The sequence below is a fragment of the Haliotis rubra genome, unplaced genomic scaffold (assembly GCF_003918875.1).
Source record: "Haliotis rubra isolate DU_JTF1 unplaced genomic scaffold, ASM391887v1 Scf5, whole genome shotgun sequence".
In the NCBI taxonomy this organism is placed as follows: Eukaryota; Metazoa; Mollusca; class Gastropoda; order Lepetellida; family Haliotidae; genus Haliotis; species Haliotis rubra.
The window spans coordinates 3,941,209-3,960,032 of NW_025767190.1; the positions used below are offsets into that span (position 1 = coordinate 3,941,209).

The window sequence follows — 18,824 nt, forward strand, 5'->3', positions numbered from 1 at the left end:
GTGTAATGGTGTGAGTAGATTCATTTTTCTTGTATCTCACCTACGGTGTACCAGCGGGGACCCCGTCCTACAACGATGTTGGCTATTATATATTACTGTAGCCGTTGTAACCCACATCTCCACATTCCAACCCCACCACCATCATAAAGCCGCATATTCCAACACGACACCGTTTCGCCACGCAACTTTAGCAAGACTATATCTAATGTAGCATCTTTTTTTTTGCCCTGACAATAGTCAATGCTAATCAGGACACGGGTAGCGTTAATGGTTCTAGTTAGACCGACCCCTGACGATGTAACAGAAGACGATCCAGCTAAATGGGTGTCGCCTACAACTTCTAGTCTCCCACCCCGTCTCAAATCCTCTTTGAGACTTGAGATCATTATTTCTGGGATAATCTCAGATGAATGGTTGTCTATAAACATTATTTTCTCTATCACATCGTTACCTGCCAGTCCGTAGTTAGTGTGGGTTTAGTGGTATGGTATTTGATATAAAATGCCGGCAAAGCAAGTGTACACCCATGTTTTTGGTGGCTAAAAATGACACCATGTTTATTCGATTCTCATATATTTATTACGGGTATCACAATTGTAAAGTTGAGTCTTTATTATAATGGTGTATATACAGCAGGTAAATCAGTACAACTCCTATCAGAGTGAGTGACATCAATTTCGCTGTGGACATTGTTTCAGTTATGCAACTGAAAGAGGTTTTTTGGCTCCATGTCGAAGGAAAACTCAAAGTGATGCAGGTCCACCAGCACAGGTAACATAGTTAAAGTCAATCCGGAAACCCTACTGACGATCCTAGGCTTCTGGCACGCATAACTCTGCAGAAGGAATTCGTACCATTTCCATGCATAGACTACCTGTCTACCTGTGTTCCATAACATCAAAAGAGTGATAAATGTCACCCTGTCAACATTGTCCTTGATTTCATCTTATAATTGTGGCAAGTTCAGGCCATACTGATTGTCCCACCTTCACGATATATTCTTTCATAAATCTTTAATGTTTTGGACAAACCAAATTTATATACCAGAAACGTATACAGTTTAGGGTTATTTGTTTTCACGCAGAGAGGGTCTCCTGAATAAGGACTGTTACATGTTCTTGGCTTCTCTTTGCGGACGTCTCGATTCTCTTTAAAATTAGCAGTATGGAGGTCGGAATTAACTATCAACGCGCTGTACATATTGATATGTATGAAAGAATGAATAATGCAGAAGCAGGCTGTTTCTACATGGTGGAAGCTTTCATTTTCATTTTCGAGCCGACAAAAGCACTGATGCATAGGTGTATGTTAATATGTTAAGCTTCCTACTTAATTAGTGCTCAGCCAAACGATGAATATATTAGATCTATAGTAACTGGTACAAAGAATTACCATGCAATGAATAGTGAAACATTTCGTCTTGGGCATCATGGGCAAAGTTCACGGCGCCTCATGCATGTCGGAGGAGGCGTTTCGGACGGGAATCAATTTGTGACAATGTTTGACCTGGTCTATTGTGTGGCATCCTTCCAGTACAACGGGCTACATGGATAGTTGCTTCTACAATCTATGCTCAGTAATGTTCTGGACACTGTGTAACACTGCTGTCTGCGGCATAAAACGACATTCAGTCGCACCTATTAATCGGATTTCAAGGTAAGATATATGGAACATGAGACATCACACATTGTATTACGAAAAAATAACAACGCAGTGATTAGATTCATCTAGCAGAGAAACTGTATTATCTTTATACTTTAGTTAGTGCATATATAAATAAACCAACACGAGACAGGAAAAATGGGGGGAGCACAAAACATCAAGCCAAGTTCACGAACAAGTGTATATGTATCGTGGGCTACACGTTGATTTATAGGATCGTAAAATTGGTCCAGTGTAGAACTATACAAACTGACATTTGTCACAGACCGCCGGGGAGAAGTAATACGACAATGTCCGATAATGACTGTTGAATCGTCTGAATGATAAAATAGCCGGATGATACATTCTATGCATAAAAGCGGCAACAGTAAACCCTGTCGGCGTCACATATCGCCCAGTGTGTATGTGTGTGAGTGATGGTGGGTGGGACGGACTGGCGTGTCCGTCACTAATTCCCCGACCTGTGAAGCGGAACCTCCCCCCACGTGGTGCATCAGTCATCCAGATTATAGGGGTCTGCAACCACCTAGGCGTTACGCCCGCGTGAGCAGTGTCACCATTGGATATGTGAGACGGCATATTAACCATATGAGATAGAGTTTCCAAACGAGTATAGTCTCTAGTTTCAAGCCGTGCCACGCGTACAGGCCTCATTCTCCAGGAACGAAGGGGTGTACTAAGGGGACCCTCGCGCCAAACACTCCCAGCGTTCGACCGCCGAGCACACCTCGAGGGTGGATAGACAAACAGGGCTAGCAGACAGACAGACAAGTGCAAAGGAAGAGTTGAGAGACTGACTGATGAAAGCAACCCTAGCGATGAATACTTTCATATCAGTTCGGTGCTTCTTCTGTTTCCTATGCGTTCTTGTGGTTGCGGTGAGTAGTTTATACATTGTTTGAGTGAAAGCAGTGAAAAACACTGCTTATTCAGCTTTTTGAGGAAGCTGCTGAAAACAGGAACAAGCACATATTGCAAGTCAGGAGAATATTTACAACAGCTTTCTTCGTTGGCGTTAAGTATTTTCATGTCTGCTCTATATTTAACTTTTGATACAGGTTCAGTTAAATGTATCTACGATTGAATTGGTAAACACTGTCATTTACACATATGTAAACTTCACATACTTATCGTAAATCATAAAATTGTCGCTTCTCCTACCATCGACTAATGATTACTTCGAAGTTTAGAATATGATCAGACATACCAAGACCATATTTGCCATAGGTTACCAAGTGTGGGAGTAGAGTAGGTTTATTATATTAAACTACGTTATCGCAATATCAGGGACATGTTTAGGTAAATGTTTAGCATGATTTCCTAGAGATATGTATTTTTGTGTTGGCTAATTTAAATTTTGACAGCATGTCATCTCTCATGTTTACTTAATGCTGTCAGGAATTGAGACATGCCCTGAATAGGTTATTTGATTAAAATATGCTTAGCATACAATCACCCACTGTTACCTCATGGTGCATCTGAAACATGGCAGTCATTGCAGACAACAGCATCCAACCAGGTAATAACAGTGTTCAGACGGACTCGTGTTCACTGTGAGATGCTCTGTGCTGTGTATGCATAGGTTGTCTACAACTACCATGAAATAGAGAACAGTTTCATCGTTTGTAATTAATGTTTAGCCCTAGCGTGCACAATGTATGTTTCATTGAGTCGAGATGAACCGCGCCTGTGTAATGGTCAGATAAAACCGTCGGTGTTTCGAGAGCCAGACGCAGAGACGAAACATATATACGAAAAAAAGTATAAGATTAGAAAGAAAAACATGTATGGGAACATTTGGAGCAGTTGATATGCAACGGATATGTTTGTTTTGCATGCTTCTCGCAGACACGAGAAGGGTCAACCTCTTTGCATGTAGGCGTAAATGTGCTTAACAGGGGGAACAATCAGTTCTGTATGCGCCAGGTCAATATCCCAGGATAGGGCAGAAGATCTTATGATATGCTAAGGGTCAGAGGAGAGACGTTTGTTTACACAGATGATGCAGATGTTTACAAGTATTTGCGAAGTGGTTTGACTGACCAGGTACAACGGTCTCTTTGATTCTGGACAGGTTACACTAAATACTCGACTGTCGGGTCCAGCTGAAACTGTAAACACCATTATGTCCGTTAACATTGGCCATTAAACGTTCTGGTCAGTTACCATGTCTGGGAATATCAAAGGCCCATTACCATTCTGCAGAATATGAGCCATAACAGTTAGTATGGCCTGACACTGTATGTATTGAACAGGGTCTGAACAGGGTCAAGTAGAGCGTGCACTTCGGTTTATCCTCTGACTTAAGTGAGTGAGTTTAGTTTTACGCCGCACTCAGCAATATTCCAGCTATATGGCGGCGGTCTGTAAATAATCGAGTCTTGACCAGGCACTCCAGCGTGAGCATCGATCTGCGCAATTAGGAACCGATGACATGTGTCAACCAAGTCAGCGAGCCTGACCACCCGATCCCGTTAGTCGCCTCTTACTCTGACTTAAGTGGTCATTTTCTCATTTCAAATGTGTGCAGTTGAAGTATGTTGCGTCTATGAAAAACCCAGTTGACATTTGTATGATCTTTAGTTTGTCAGCACCCTTGCCGCTCTTGTCGGTTTTACCAAAGTGATCATACTTCGTTCTGACCGTACTCACCACGCAATGACGCCAAGATGAAATGAGGTTTATTGGTGGTTTAATAGTGCTAGCCCACTAAATACCACACTTCAATTTAACCTGAATACAACTCACAGACAGAGTTTACTGACTTCAGGCCTACCAGCCCTTGCTTATCCCATGTATATCGAGACCAGGCATGGTGACAAAAAGTACCATATTTTAATGTCTTTTGGTATAACGCGGCCGGGGATCCAACCACCGACCTAATGCATATTATTTTTACATATTTACAGTTTGTAATGGGTATATCACTGCTAGTGAGTATTGAATAGCTAGGATGTGCTGACCAACTGGTGAAAGCGGAATGGATACGCGAACACAGGTTATCACCACAAATGGATATTGATTCACACGTGCTTAACATATTGGCATAATCTTGCATATGAGTCATCTTTAGGCGCTTATTTATACATTGATCAGAAATAGGATAGTCTCTGGTGTATGCCCTTACCTGTATGTAATGTCTGCAACATTTGATTAAAGAACATTTCGTAGTCATGTATGTGTAAGACACTGCGGTGGACAAAGTAATGATGTCTTCAGTGCCAGACACTAACAGTCTGGAAGCTGATCGTACTTCAACGAACAGAGTAATGTGATGCATATGTTAAGTCTGTTATCGCGAATCTTGACTCAGTGGTCATTACACAAGTATAAGTTGGGCGTATTTTACATGTGTTTTTTACCTTTGAAAATTAAATCACGTCTCAAAACGCAGACTTTGTTGACCCAGTAAACTAACCCCAACTGTTTTATTCTACGACAAGCTACAGTTTGGTTTGAAGATAAAAAAATTCCAGACAGATTGCCAGCTGTAAGTCTTTAGGCCTGTAGTGAAAATAGTATTGTTTTCACGTGTACACACAAGAACCCTTCCTGTCTCCTGAGGGTATGTATATAGGTGTGGTATACAGAATACGAAACGAGTGGATGAAAGAATGAATGCCCTATTACGTTGCAGACAGACACATACATTACCGTTCTGTCACGACAACCCGCACACTCTCGAGTCAGGGAGAACATTTAATTAATAGAATGAGTGTGTGAGTTTAGTTTTACGCCGCTTTTAGCAATATTCCAGCAATATCACGGCGGGGGACACCAGAAATGGACTTCACACATTGTACCCATGTGGGGAATCGAACCCAGATCTTCGGCGTGACGAGCGGACGGTTTAACCACTAGGTCACCCCACCGCCCCTAATAGAATGAACAACGTTTGGGTTACGATGACCCTGTAGGTTGGGTCACACACTGTGTCGACGTGATCATTCATGTCATGGTATTCAAACGCGATGACGTGGATAATGAATCTTTACACTATTGAACATTCAGTTGTCAATGTCGCCGCGATACAGCTGAAATACTGCTGACTTCGGTGTTTACTCATGCACTCTCACAGCGACTTCTTTACACTCATGCGAGAGTATGGAAATCATCAGCGAGAACTCCAATTCATCTGATAGCTAGGCGTAACTTTGGCGCCTGTCGTACTCAAACAAAATTCCGATTATCCTAACTCTGTACATACTATGATTCGCCGATCGTCATAGCGTCATGTTCTTTATGTTGAAATGGGTTTCCATTCTTGGCCTATTTCTATCGAACAGAATTTCTTCTCCAATACAACGCCCTTTCTCATCATATCAGCGAAATACTTGCCATTCTGGAGTGTCATAAATATTCCATTACTCGGTTCTATGTGTTGACGGTGAAAAATGTTATGAACGATGTAAATAATGTCTGTTCCTTTAATTCGACACGTACATAACGTAATCGTATCTTTTGTCTTCAGGTCACTGCCGAAGAGGAGTCCAATGGAACTCGTGAGTATTTGATTCATCACAGATTTGGTTAACTACGATATTTTTAGGTTCTCCCACATCCTAAAAGGTTAAGCCAAGCCTAATGATCAGTTAATCCTGATCTCAATGTGCTGCCTGTCACGTTATGCTAGCTTAGAATTGTGGAGTATAATTGTTTACATGTCTCTGATCTATTCATTGTTCATTCGCACTTGTCCCTTTGGGGTGCTAGATATCTATGATCGTGGCATCGAATCCTTCAAACTCCCTCAACGTCTGGTCCCTTTTTCGTCATTACTTGTTCGCGGCGTTCGTGAAAGTTGTACAAGTGCAAAACTCGCGTTACTTTTTCTCTTAGAGCGGACACATTGTGATATCAGTGTGGAACTAAAATACTTTTCAGAGCGGAGTTAAGCCATACCCACTCCTTCATTCATGTAAGAACAGCAGAATGTATTGGGATTATCTTCGAGGACGTTTCATTCACAACTTCGTGTTTCTCACATGCCTCAGTGTGCTCATGAACGGGGTTATAGAGGTAAAGGACACGCGTTTGTCATAAACAATCTTCAGGTGCTTCAGTTTGCAAGATTCGTTTAGAATAGCTGAGTCAGCGTTAAGACATACAGGCTTGCAGCGACTGGCAGAGGTCATGCATCGAGCAACGGTTAGAGGGAAAACGTTTCTGCACCGTTGCACACATTAAACAGAGTCAGGGTATCGTTTAATCTTATTTCAACACCAGTTATAATGCTCAAAAGAAAGACGTCTATTACAAATATTAGCATGTAATATTTCCCACGTCAGGTTCCTGGTTTGTCCATAAATCATAAGTAGAACTACAGCTACAGACACTCTCATACATTACAATTAAATGCCTTGGGTAGAAGCACCCATTTCATGTGCCTGATTACACATATGTTCGCTTGGGTGCACCCTAATAGATTATGCTATCCCGTCATGAAAATCAACATAAAATATGTGCATTAAATTCATATAATCTCCCTTTATACGGGGCTCAAAAGACCTAAATGTAGTGACTGTTGCAGGTGCATGTCTTGTTAAACACCAGTGCTGTGTACACATGAAGCATAATTTTCATTTAATTAATTTGAAACCGCTGTTGAAACTTCCTACATGACTAATCCCATTGCGTGGTGTATGTATGTAAACCTATGCACTTATACGGATTGAAGTGAAACAGTATTTCACGCTTTTTCTTATCCGTCTAAGTTAGTGTTTAGCGCTCCCCAACAAAATATGTTAAGGGGAACTCGTGGTATCTGAAATGGGGATCGTCTGACCGCAGTCGTAGCAAGCTGTAGTATGTTCAAAGTGCTTGGTACATTTTGCTGCCTCTCTAACTACAAACTTTGCTGATAGTCTACCATCCAATTACATGGATCTTTGGTTGTGTTGTACCATAACCACCCACATAAAGCCCTGGCAATATTATACTATAAGAAAAAGTAGGAGATATTCCACTGGTGATCGGAAAAAAAGTCAAGGAAAAAAGTCGCAAAAACCAATTTAATCAGGTTCATGACATACTGGACCTCTTTCTCTCCTCTTTCTTTCTTCCCTTCATTCATTCCATTTTGGATGATATTATTTTGGAACTAAGTTGTATGATTGTACATGGATTTAGAACATAATTATTCCAGTCACATTGTATTATGAATGTAATGCAAACACGACAATTTCATGGAAGAGTTTTTCATGATGAGCATGTGAATGTGGTTGGGGTTAAGTTTGAAATTTACAGTGAGACGTGTGAGTGTGTGCCCGAACATTTCAATGATAAAAAACAGACTGAAAGTTGTACTGATATTGTTTTATACTCGGTTATTCTGTTTTATTATCATGACATGCGGCGTCTGACACACCAGGAACGACATTTGGCATGTTGGAACTTCGAAAAGAACAGCCAAGTAATCACAATGTTGACATAGCTACCCACAGACATTGATCTTGTCGACCAAGAGCCGTTTCATCAGAATGACTGTTGTACGAGACCGTGGTCAAAGTGTCCGATGATGATGAGCTTCATAGAGCTACAGGATTAAGTGGATAGACGGTTAATAATTGGCTACCCAGACAGCATTAATTTTCCATGCCCGATATCCATGTGTTATCCCACGATTGGCGGACATTCACTTTACAGCACGACGTCATTGGTGTTAAGAGCGGCAACGCTGGACCAAATGTCGTCGGGCAAATGTTCTGTCTTCGGATGAAACACGGTTTACTTTAGACTTTATATTTGGGATTACATTTTGTTAGTAAAGTGCAGATTCTTCTACTTTTTTCCCATCCGGGATTCGAACCTACACCCTCAGAGTCAGGCATCTAATCGCCAGCACACAAAGTCAGCCGCCTAACTTCCACAAAAATGGAAGTCGGACAACTGGTAGTCCAGACTGCGGACTTTGTGTACCCCTCTGATAAGATTAGTGTTAATTGGCACAGCTCCCACGGCCGAAAGCTATGATTACACAATGGCATTTAGAAAGTGGTCAAATGTAACATATGTTATATTTGGGATTACACTTTCTTAGTAAAGTACAGATGCTTGTACTTTGGTTGGGTTGAGTCCCATTCGGGATTCGAACCCACAACCTCAGAGTCAGGCACCTAATCGCCTGCACACAAAGTCAGCCGCCGAACCCGCTCAGCCACTTTAGACTTCATTGACATGCGCAACAGTGTGTGGTGTAGACGGAATGACGGTTTTCCTGCCCTTGACGTTACACAGAACGGTCGTTTCCGGGGTGCTCTCGCCAGGGCTGGGATTACTGTGACTGACTGAACACCTTTACATGTTATTCACGGACGTGTCACTGGGCAGTACCACCGTGGCAACATGATGTATGAACATGAGGTGACATTTGTACCTGTACTTCTATCGTATACTCCAAACACGATTCCATTTGTTACGGAAGTCGAGAGTGAACCTCTATTCGTCAGAAAACATGACATTAGTCCATCGTCGATGGTCGCAGCGTTCACGTTCCCTACACTAGCCTACTGACGCTTGATTCAAATGACGTGCAGTAAGATAGCTGTGGGATAGGTCGTCGGCATTGAGCTCTCCACTGCCATCCTGCAGACGATGTTCGACATTTTGCCAGGGAGCATGTGCTGTTACAAACGTTGCCTGTTAATCGGTTCCGTATCTGAGTGCCTGTTTGCAACCGGAATCAGATTCTTAATGCCATCATTCTGGCGAATTTGTTCTCGGCTGGAGTTGTTAGCATCCAGATCGGCGGTCCATTTATCGACTGCTGACAGATTAAGATAGGTTATCAACAATGTTCAGCTACAACATGCCTAAACGTTCAGTGTATATCATATATCGGCGAGTATCACATGATCAATGCTGTTACTTCCTCAAACTTTACTTTTAAAAGTCTGAGTGACAATGCTTCTTCTGGCATACCGCCACCTTTTGGACGTGCTGTCCGAAGTCACGAGCTTCACAACTGTCACAGTGTTGTGTTTGGGAACATGATTTGTTTGGAAATATTCTTGCCATATTCAGTACTCTATTTGCACGGTATATTTTCTCGTTTCCTTCTTCCGAAATATCAACTTTTACCTTTAAACTGTAAATATCAGGGTCTGACTAATATATTCCTTATATGTTAAACATGAAATGTTTCATCACATGTTGGGGTTTTTGTAAAGAATTTTAAGGCGTAGCCCCTAGTTATGTCGCTGCAATGACTGTAAACATTTCCTCGTTTCAATAGTAGTTTTATCGTTGTCGGAAGCGTCGTAAAACAGTGATTTGTTTTTTGTTTAAGAATTTCAAGAGTGCTAAATCAGTGGTAAAACTCTTAAATCTGCTCATATGTTTACCACATTGTACAAAACCCCGAAACAGCAGTATAAGAAAAAAGTACAAATGCAAGTTAACGCTGTACAAACATCTCTTTAACGAGAGATGCATTTCATAGCATTTCAGCCTTTCAGCCTTCGGCTGCTGCTCTCACATTATTCCTTGACACATTTGCCAGTTGCAGGAATGCCGTTATACGACTCTAACTTACACATGCAATTCTCTTGAAATGAACGTTATAGATGTAGTCTATATTCCCCTCTTGAAACAGCAAATCATGCAGGAAGTGCGGCAATATATTATACTCATTGATCATTTAAGTAATTCTGACAATGGACATACAAACGGCATTAAACTGCTGATGTTAGAACTATTTGTTGAGACCAAATCGTGGCTGCCTCCTGCATCAGACGTTCTCAGTTGTAAGTGCTGTGATCTCAGTCATTAACGAATTATTCATCAACAAAGATGATTAACAACATCACTGTGACTATGAAAAGTAGAGCCTTCGCAGCCCAATCCGTCGTCCGTTGCGCTAGAAAGTGTACTTAAGTCTATTATGTTATCCCGTTATGAGTGAGTGAGATTATTTTTACGTCACACTCAGCAATATTATAGCTATATTGCGGCGATCTGTAAATAATCGAGTCTGGACCAGACAATCCAGTGATCAACAGCATGAGCATCCACGGTTATTAAGAAAAGGGTCAATACACGAAAAAGAACGTATAGGAACACCATTTCTGTTTACACATACAGTTTTAGGAGAGGACCTGGAGTCATGAAGCAAGCAGATTCGTGATTTACAAAATTAAGAAATTAGTAATAAATATTGTTTTTACAGTTAACTTACTTTGAATTTTTTTGGCTCGCTCATGTTACAGCGACCCGTTATATCCAATTATTTACGTCAAGCAACATAATATGTGCCCAACATTCAAAGTATGTTAATTGAAACTTACAAACGTACCACTTGTCCAAAATCGTTCAGCTTCTATAATGTATATACTACTGTCAAATATTAGAACGAAGATATGGCTGGTATGATTGGCCCAGTCATGTGAGGGATTCAAATACAAATTTTTCCCGAAATATGTTGCGATCATCCTGATTTTCAACGATGTGGTCAGCGTCTGAGACAAGCATCACTACAGCCTTCCTTATTAAGCTGATGTGACATCATTTCATGATTTATCTGGAATACAATTAAACACGAAACCCAACACGAAGCCGCATCCCTGAGTTTGCACGTTCCGCACCAAGTACACACACCCTCGTCGAGTTAGACACTTCCATGGTCGAGTAACCCTTGTTGGCCAACATTTCTGTCCATATTGATTCCAAATACCTCTCAAAGAAAAGAACATATTGATTCTGCTTATCATTTAGATGTGATTTACTTACTTGCGTATTAACTGACTACTCCGAAGTAGTCTGGCTTACCGCATGCTCGAAAGTGGCAGAAATTAGTGGCAGTGGCCAGTGCGTTCAACGTTTCACATTCTGTTACCAGCAGACAATGAAGCATTTTCTAATAAACCAAACATTTTGACGAACGACCCCCATCAGATCAGATCAGCAACAACAACAAGGGTCGACTCATCCCAACCTAGGCTCTACAAAATCGGGACTAGAAAATGTGTTCATCTCCAGAAGCCAACATCCTCAGCATGCTATGGCCAGCAATGAGCTTTGACCGTTATCCTACTGAACATGTTTGTGATATGATAAGGTGACACGTGCGTCAATGCCAAAGGCTGTCGAGACTGACTCCCGGAGACTCGGGCATAGCATGCCATCTAGAGTGATGAGTATCGCACTGCTTATCCAGAAGCGTCAACATATTTCCCATAATACTGATTCCCAATTCGCTGAAATTAGTATTAATACATCTTTTACTAGAAACGAATGGTTTTGGATGTTTGAGGTTACTTACTTGAGGCGAGTATTCTGTCTTTTTAAGAATGAGTGAGTTTAGGTTTACGCCGCTTTTAACAATATTCCAGCAATATTACGGAGGGGACACCAGAAATCGAACCAGGGTATTCGGCATGACGAGCGTACGCTTTAACCACTAGGCTATCCCACTGCCGTTCTCCTTTTTAGAAGTGAGGAAAGGAAAAATGACCGTATTTTTCCCCTACATGTATCACAAGAGTACTGATATGTTTGAAGTTCTCGTTCAATATCAGGTAATAGAAAAACGTTATCTTCACACTGTGTAATTGGAACATACACACGCAGATAGCTGAATTTTCTCTTTCTGTTCTGTGATGGAAATGCTTCTTAAACCACATGTTTTACATCGGAATTTTATTGAATTTGTTTCGACGATAAAATATTATTCCCATTTCGTGCCTTCAGTGCATTCTTTATAACGAAAGTGTCACGCGTTGCCGTGCGGTTAAACTCTGGGACGTTTTAACGAGGTATATGGGTGTAGTGATATATTTTTGTCCATTCCATAAATATTTTTTTTTCTATATTAATTATCTAATTGAATATCATATTAGCTAATGTCTTGCTAACGATTTACTAATTACGGCCGAAAACCTCGCCCAGGGCCTGACAATAAGAGTTATACTTTGGTATTTGATTTCCTAAATCATATCTTGATTCTGCAATGTATAAAAAATACTGAACAAAAACGATTGTATGGCTGCTTGAGACGAGGTTATGAAAACTATGTACAGATCCACGCAGTTGTTTCCTTATAGATACAGTGCTGGACATATGCGTGTGTCATGCTACCCTCTGATGAATCTGTTTACAATGTGCCTGTCAATATCCCAATGAAACCCTATTCGTTCTCCCCGTGTGTGCGTAAGTGCGTGTGAGAGTACATGTGCGTGTCTGTGTGGTTGACAATGCAGCCTTGCATAAACTCTAAGCGAATGTCTTGCACACTTCCTGTAATCAAAGCTGGACTGTGTTTTTCTTGAGACTAAATACGTCTTCTGTCACATGTACTGCAAAAAAGAAAAATAACAATTATTTACGAGGAAGCCATGTTTCTGTGTCAAGCCTGCATGTCGCTGTATGCACACAGTAGACTAGCTGAGCTTGGGTAACGTTCTCCACATTAGCAACCGATAGTCCAACAGCTGGAGAGATGGAGGGAGCAGGTTAGGAAGGGAGGAATTCTGACACTGGTTCTGTCCTGCCTCGGGAAACCGGCACAGTACATGTATGACACGCCTGACAGAAAGTCGGGGGACCAGGATAAATCTAAAACTTACAACTACGTAAGGAATTAACAGTTTGAAGTCCATGTCCCAGTATGGCTAAGAGTGAGTGAGTGAGTTTAGTTTTAGGCCGCTTTTAGCAATATTCCAGCAATATCACGGCGGGGGACACCAGAAATGGGCTTCACACAGTGTAACCATGTTGGGAATAGAACCCCATCGTGACGAGCGAAAACTTTAACCACTCCACCGCCCCGTTTCTCTAAGACTATTCATTGTTTTAAAAAAGCACCACTAAGAGTAACGCCCGAATAGATCGAACACAGACAATTACATAAGGAAATGTAACAGTTTGGATCAGTGTACAGATTGACGGGCTACCTTTTTAAAAAACACCCTTTCGAATAACGTTCTCCGTGGTGTAAAACAAAACACTCTTAGGGCGTAAAGGCGATAACGTAAAACAATTATTTTGCATTCTTGACAAGTGAAGATCGTTATGGGTTACACCATTTGCTGTTTATAATGTTCATGGTGGTGGGAAATGGTAGCATTCACAGGTAATCACCAACATTAGATTCAAATGTAACTGTCATTATACAGCGATAATATTCAGTATGACAATAGAGAGCTTAAGGACGGATCTCTGACCTATGTTACATGGTGATGAGGCTATCCAGATGATGCCGCTAGTCTGGCGCCCTACGTGTGTGGATGTGTGTATGTGTTGCTGATCACAGCAGTGTGTTCGTTACATATGCATCATAAACTGAAACGTATACACCCATGTTTGTTTGATGGTGGATACAGTAAGACACTTATTCGACGATGAGGTATTTCATACGATTATCTGGCGCTTATGTAGAGGGTTTGCTTTTGAATTTATTCCCTATCCTAAAAGATAATCCAGCAAACGCATTCTGATTGAACTACGTTCGGTTTTGGAGTGGGTGGGTGAGTGAGTTTAGTTTTACGCCACACTCGACAATATTCCAGCTATATGGCGGCGGTCTGTAAATAATCGAGTCTGGACCAGACAATCTAGTGATCAACAGCATGAACATCGATCTGCACACTTCGGTTTTGGAAGCAACTATTCCAGCCCATGTTGTAGAACAGTAATAACTTGGTTTCATCAATTGCCAGATGACAGTCGGGATTATAGGTTTGCTATGGGTGTTGAAATATCTTTGTTGTGGAAGATGGACATTTTGAAAAGAAATTCCATATATATCCAAACGTCGTCATGATGGTTATTTAATATTAACCTTACATGTTTGAGGGACTTGGTTTTACAGCCATTGAGAGAGAACGTGAACCCAAACTTTGTGAATTTTATTCTTTCCGGTTAGTGGGTTTTTGTGTTCTAGATACAGCAAATGCATTTACGATATCGTGACCCTAACTCTGCAATTCCTGGTTGACCTTAGCGTTTTCTATCAAAGATAAAATAACTGCCTGCCCGTTATACAATTGTTTAATGGTTATAGCTTATGAGTATTTCAGTGTTGCCCAAGTTCTTAACGCCTTATCATCTCCATCAGTTTATGCCTACCACGGCGTTATTCATGTAACCCTCTTAACCCCACGCTTCGGGACCTGACACAGTCAAAACAAACAAACAAACAGCCTTTGTGTTAAGCCTTGAAACTCAGTAACATAATATCACTCCATAGTGAAAATCAACGTCCCGACCTCTTTCTTTCTAGAATCATCGAAGGGACTTCGCCCAACGAATCATGAAATGCCTATTTGTATATTCACCTCGCATATGTATTTAAATGCGATTTACATTCTAACTGGAATGCCATGGAAACAATTCATCGCCAAATTGATAGCTCCTTAAGTTAAGCTCAGTACAAACAAACTTTGACAGAGTTTTTGATTTTTGCGAGGTAACCGCCGGTCTCACGCTTTCGTCTTTAGGTCATCGTCTGAATGCAAATGTTATGATAACCTAATGAAAGTCTCCGTCTGAGAATACCCGCACTTTCATGATGTAAATTGTATAGAAACCTTCCACAGTGTAGTGAATGACCACCCTGAAAGAGTTATTCAGAAGAATTTGTCCGCTTGGATGGACCCGAACAGCAGGGGTTTGTCTGGTCGGAGTGACAAGGAGGGCGCCCAAACGGGGCATAACATTTACATCGTTTGTAATGTATAGATTCCTTCTGAATCCTGGCTGCTTATAACATTATCCACACACCGAGGTGTATAGACACTCAGACGTGGAAGATGATGTTTGTATGGGGAAGGTTTTCTACTCGCTTAGACAGCAAAACGAACCGTATGGTTTTTATGGGCCTGATCAACTGCTGAGAGTTTTGTGAAACCTAATTTCACGAAGGTTATCGGAGCATCGTGACATATCAATATGAGAAGCCTATGTAACGATATTGGCGAGATAGATACATGCTGGTTTAATCAGAGTATGATTAATGTTTCAAGTCGGACATGACATTTTTTATTTACATTTAGGCAAAACAGGCAAACTAATATCACCGTCCTTTTTTGTATGACAGGCTGTTTCCTCTAAATTAACAGACTGTCGCCGACGCTTGAATCTTGAAATATTGCTTTTGGTAACAGGATTCCTCCCTCCTGATAGACTTGGGACACTAACTATAATATGCATGTGCTGGTTGAACGATGGTTTCATATGACCATAGTGAATCTGTCATGTCAGTAGAGATTAACTATAGTCATGAAATGATCGTACTTGACAAGACAGATTTACTATAGTCATACGATATAATCTGGAAGAGAGCGACCCGTGAAGATCCGGGTTAGAACTGATCTTCAGTAACCCAAGTTTGTCGTAAGAGGCGACTAACGGGATCGGGTGGTTGACTTGGTTGACACATGACACATCCCAGTTGCGTAGATCGACGCTCATATTTACAGACCACCGCCGTATAGCTGGAATATTGCTGAGTGCGGCGTAAAACTAAACTCACTCACTCACTGGAAGAGTGCATTGGGTTATTCGTAAAACGTCGTCCAGCCCTAAGGCCCGGGTTTGATTCACAACATAGGTGCAATGTGTGAGCTCAGTTTCATGTATTCTTTACGCTTACATTGCTGGAATATTGCTAACAACGGCGTAGAACTTCACTAATTCACTCATTCTACACCTGGGGCAATTTAGTCTTTTTCTTCATAGAATACATACGTTACATACATACCTTAGACTCAGGAATAGGTTTAGGCTCGGTCATACTGAACGATCTAACGTGTCTGTAAAAGATAGTAGAGTGACTTTTGTATACAGTGAAACCTTGTTTGTATGGAAATACCCGTCAGGATGATCTCTACTGGGAGCGCATCTATTTGTACACATGAACTAGAACATGGCACAGGACGCCAACTCGTTCAGATTAAAAGTTATTTATCGAGCCGGTTTCAATTTTATCGTTCAGATTATGGGGGTCGTACGCACGTTCAGGACGTAGGGATATTGAATCAAACAAAATATCGCAAGCAATTGTGAGTGGTCTGGCTGAATCTATGTCTTCAATCAGAGAATACTTTGCTGCTTAAGCAAACTATAAGTAGTTTTCCTGGTCCATGATAATTATACTGAGTGGTTTCATTATTTTACCTATCCTAATAACCCCCATTGCATTGTTCCGTATTGTCCAGACCAAGACAGAAACACACTCAGGGATGCAGGGATAGGGGTTGGTAAACTTTCTATGGAGGTGGAGGGGGCAAGCACATCAGATTTGCCCCACCCTCTCCCCCTCCCACCACACTCGCCATGTATACACGTCTAAATATCGTTCTGATTTCAGGTCTGCCCTTCAAGCCCCCGTGCTCCGTCCAGAGAACGGAGATTACGTTCCCTCACGTCATAGACAATCATGGCAAACACGTTAAATCAGAAATCCCTGGTACAACAGATCTACCCGGGGGCTTTTTCTTGGAGGTGTCATGGCGAAAACAAAAGATTCAGTTGGCTCTCTATCAGTCGCAGATCTCCACACCGAGGGCCGTCGCTGAATGGGACGAAGGTAACCAGACTTTGGCTGAAGACATTGATGACAAGTGTTTCTATCACGGTTATGTCAAAGGTCAAAGGTCATCCTACACGGCTGTCTCCACATGCAGTGGCGTGGTAAGTTAAATTGTTGGTTTTAAAATTCTAATGGCTCATCTTCTTTGCCACATATAAAGGTTAGCATTTACTTCTGACACAAAGAGCAGGAACGGATGTGTCATAATAGTGTGTGTGTGCTAGCGAATCTGATTCTTTTTATAGCAATATTTTGCATGTCGTCATATCTACAAAGGTTACGAGTAAGTGAGTTTGGTTTTACTCGGCTTTTAGCGATGTGGGGACACCAGAAATAGGCTTCACACATTGTATCAATGTGGGTAATTGAACCCGGGTCTTCGGCGTGACGAGCGAACGCTTTAACTACAAGGCTACCCATCGCCCCACACAGGTTTCGATTAATAAGGATGTAAGACTTGGTCAGTGGGTTGAACATCAAATGGAAGCGAAGGAGACATCTTCCCATCCGATCACAAGGGTAACAATCACCGGACGAATTGTTTTGTTATTGAGTTGGAGATGTTTGTCGCAAGGCCGTATTCTGTTTAGTTGCCCAACTGGTGGTGAACACATGCAATGAACAGATGTTCACCTGAACAAATAACCGAACAACCGGTTCATTGAGTTTAGTGGCATGAAGGGAATTGCTCGTTTACCGCTACTGAGCGATGACAGGTCACATTCACGTAGTATTCATGGGTATGTACATTTTGCCAGTCCGAGCATAATATCCGGTTCATTTGGACAGTTAATCAGATCAGAGAGGAAAGCAAGTTGACAAATTGTCCTGAGCATTTAAAGATGGAATGTAACGTAATTATATCACTTGGTCTAGTGACAAATGCCCTAGTTCCCGTAGGGTAGTGGTGTTAACAGCTGAAAAGTCACTGACATGACTCAATACCATTAGCCCATGCATTATGATTCATGTTCATACACCTTACCAATGCTATTTACCAACCCGTGAAGATCCGGGTTAGAATTGGTCTTCAGCAACTCATGTTTATCGTAAGAGGCGACTAACGGGATCAGGCTCGCTGACTTGGTTGATGTATATCATCGTATCCCAACTGCGCAGATCGATGCTCATGGTGTCAGTCACTGGATTGGTTCTCCAGACTCGATTATTTACATACCACCATCACATAGCTTGGAAACAAACAAAAAAGAAATCAGATTTATTTACCACTAGTTAGTAATTTACTAGAAACAAGGAATTTTACACATAGATGTGGACAACTCTTGTATACGAAAAACTTTAAAACTTTTTTCATGAAATCATTATTTGCCTTTCATAAATCAGCCCCTCGTTAAAACTTAAAAACTAGCTGTAGAAATAGGGTTTGTGTACAAGTGTTTCAGTATGAACGAACATTTGTCAGGACAATACTCTCCCGCGGCCGTTTACCCAGTCTCGTGCCTACATTGTGTGTTGCTGATTGCTGATTGTCCAAAACGTAAATTTTACCAAATGCTGAAACAGCAAACGAGATGCAGGACCAGGCACACGCTCTTGTTTATGTACACTCTATAACACAGAGACCGACCCAACGCACTCCCAACCATGTCTAACCTTTCAAAAGACAATTCAAAAT

General features: G+C 41.4%; 1 protein-coding gene across 2 annotated transcripts in view; it reads left to right on the plus strand.

Moving 5' to 3' along the window:
- The first annotated feature begins 2,084 nt into the window (after positions 1 to 2,084).
- The window catches only part of LOC124291692 (A disintegrin and metalloproteinase with thrombospondin motifs 3-like), a 55,773-nt gene continuing 39,033 nt past the window's right edge, over positions 2,085 to 18,824 (plus strand). For both annotated transcript variants that reach the window (XM_046728743.1, XM_046728744.1), the window contains exons 1-3: positions 2,085 to 2,540; positions 6,134 to 6,164; positions 16,967 to 17,289. In XM_046728743.1, coding sequence (XP_046584699.1) covers positions 2,463 to 2,540; positions 6,134 to 6,164; positions 16,967 to 17,289 — 432 coding nt within the window. In that variant the 5' untranslated portion in view covers positions 2,085 to 2,462. The remainder of the gene's footprint in view (positions 2,541 to 6,133; positions 6,165 to 16,966; positions 17,290 to 18,824) is intronic.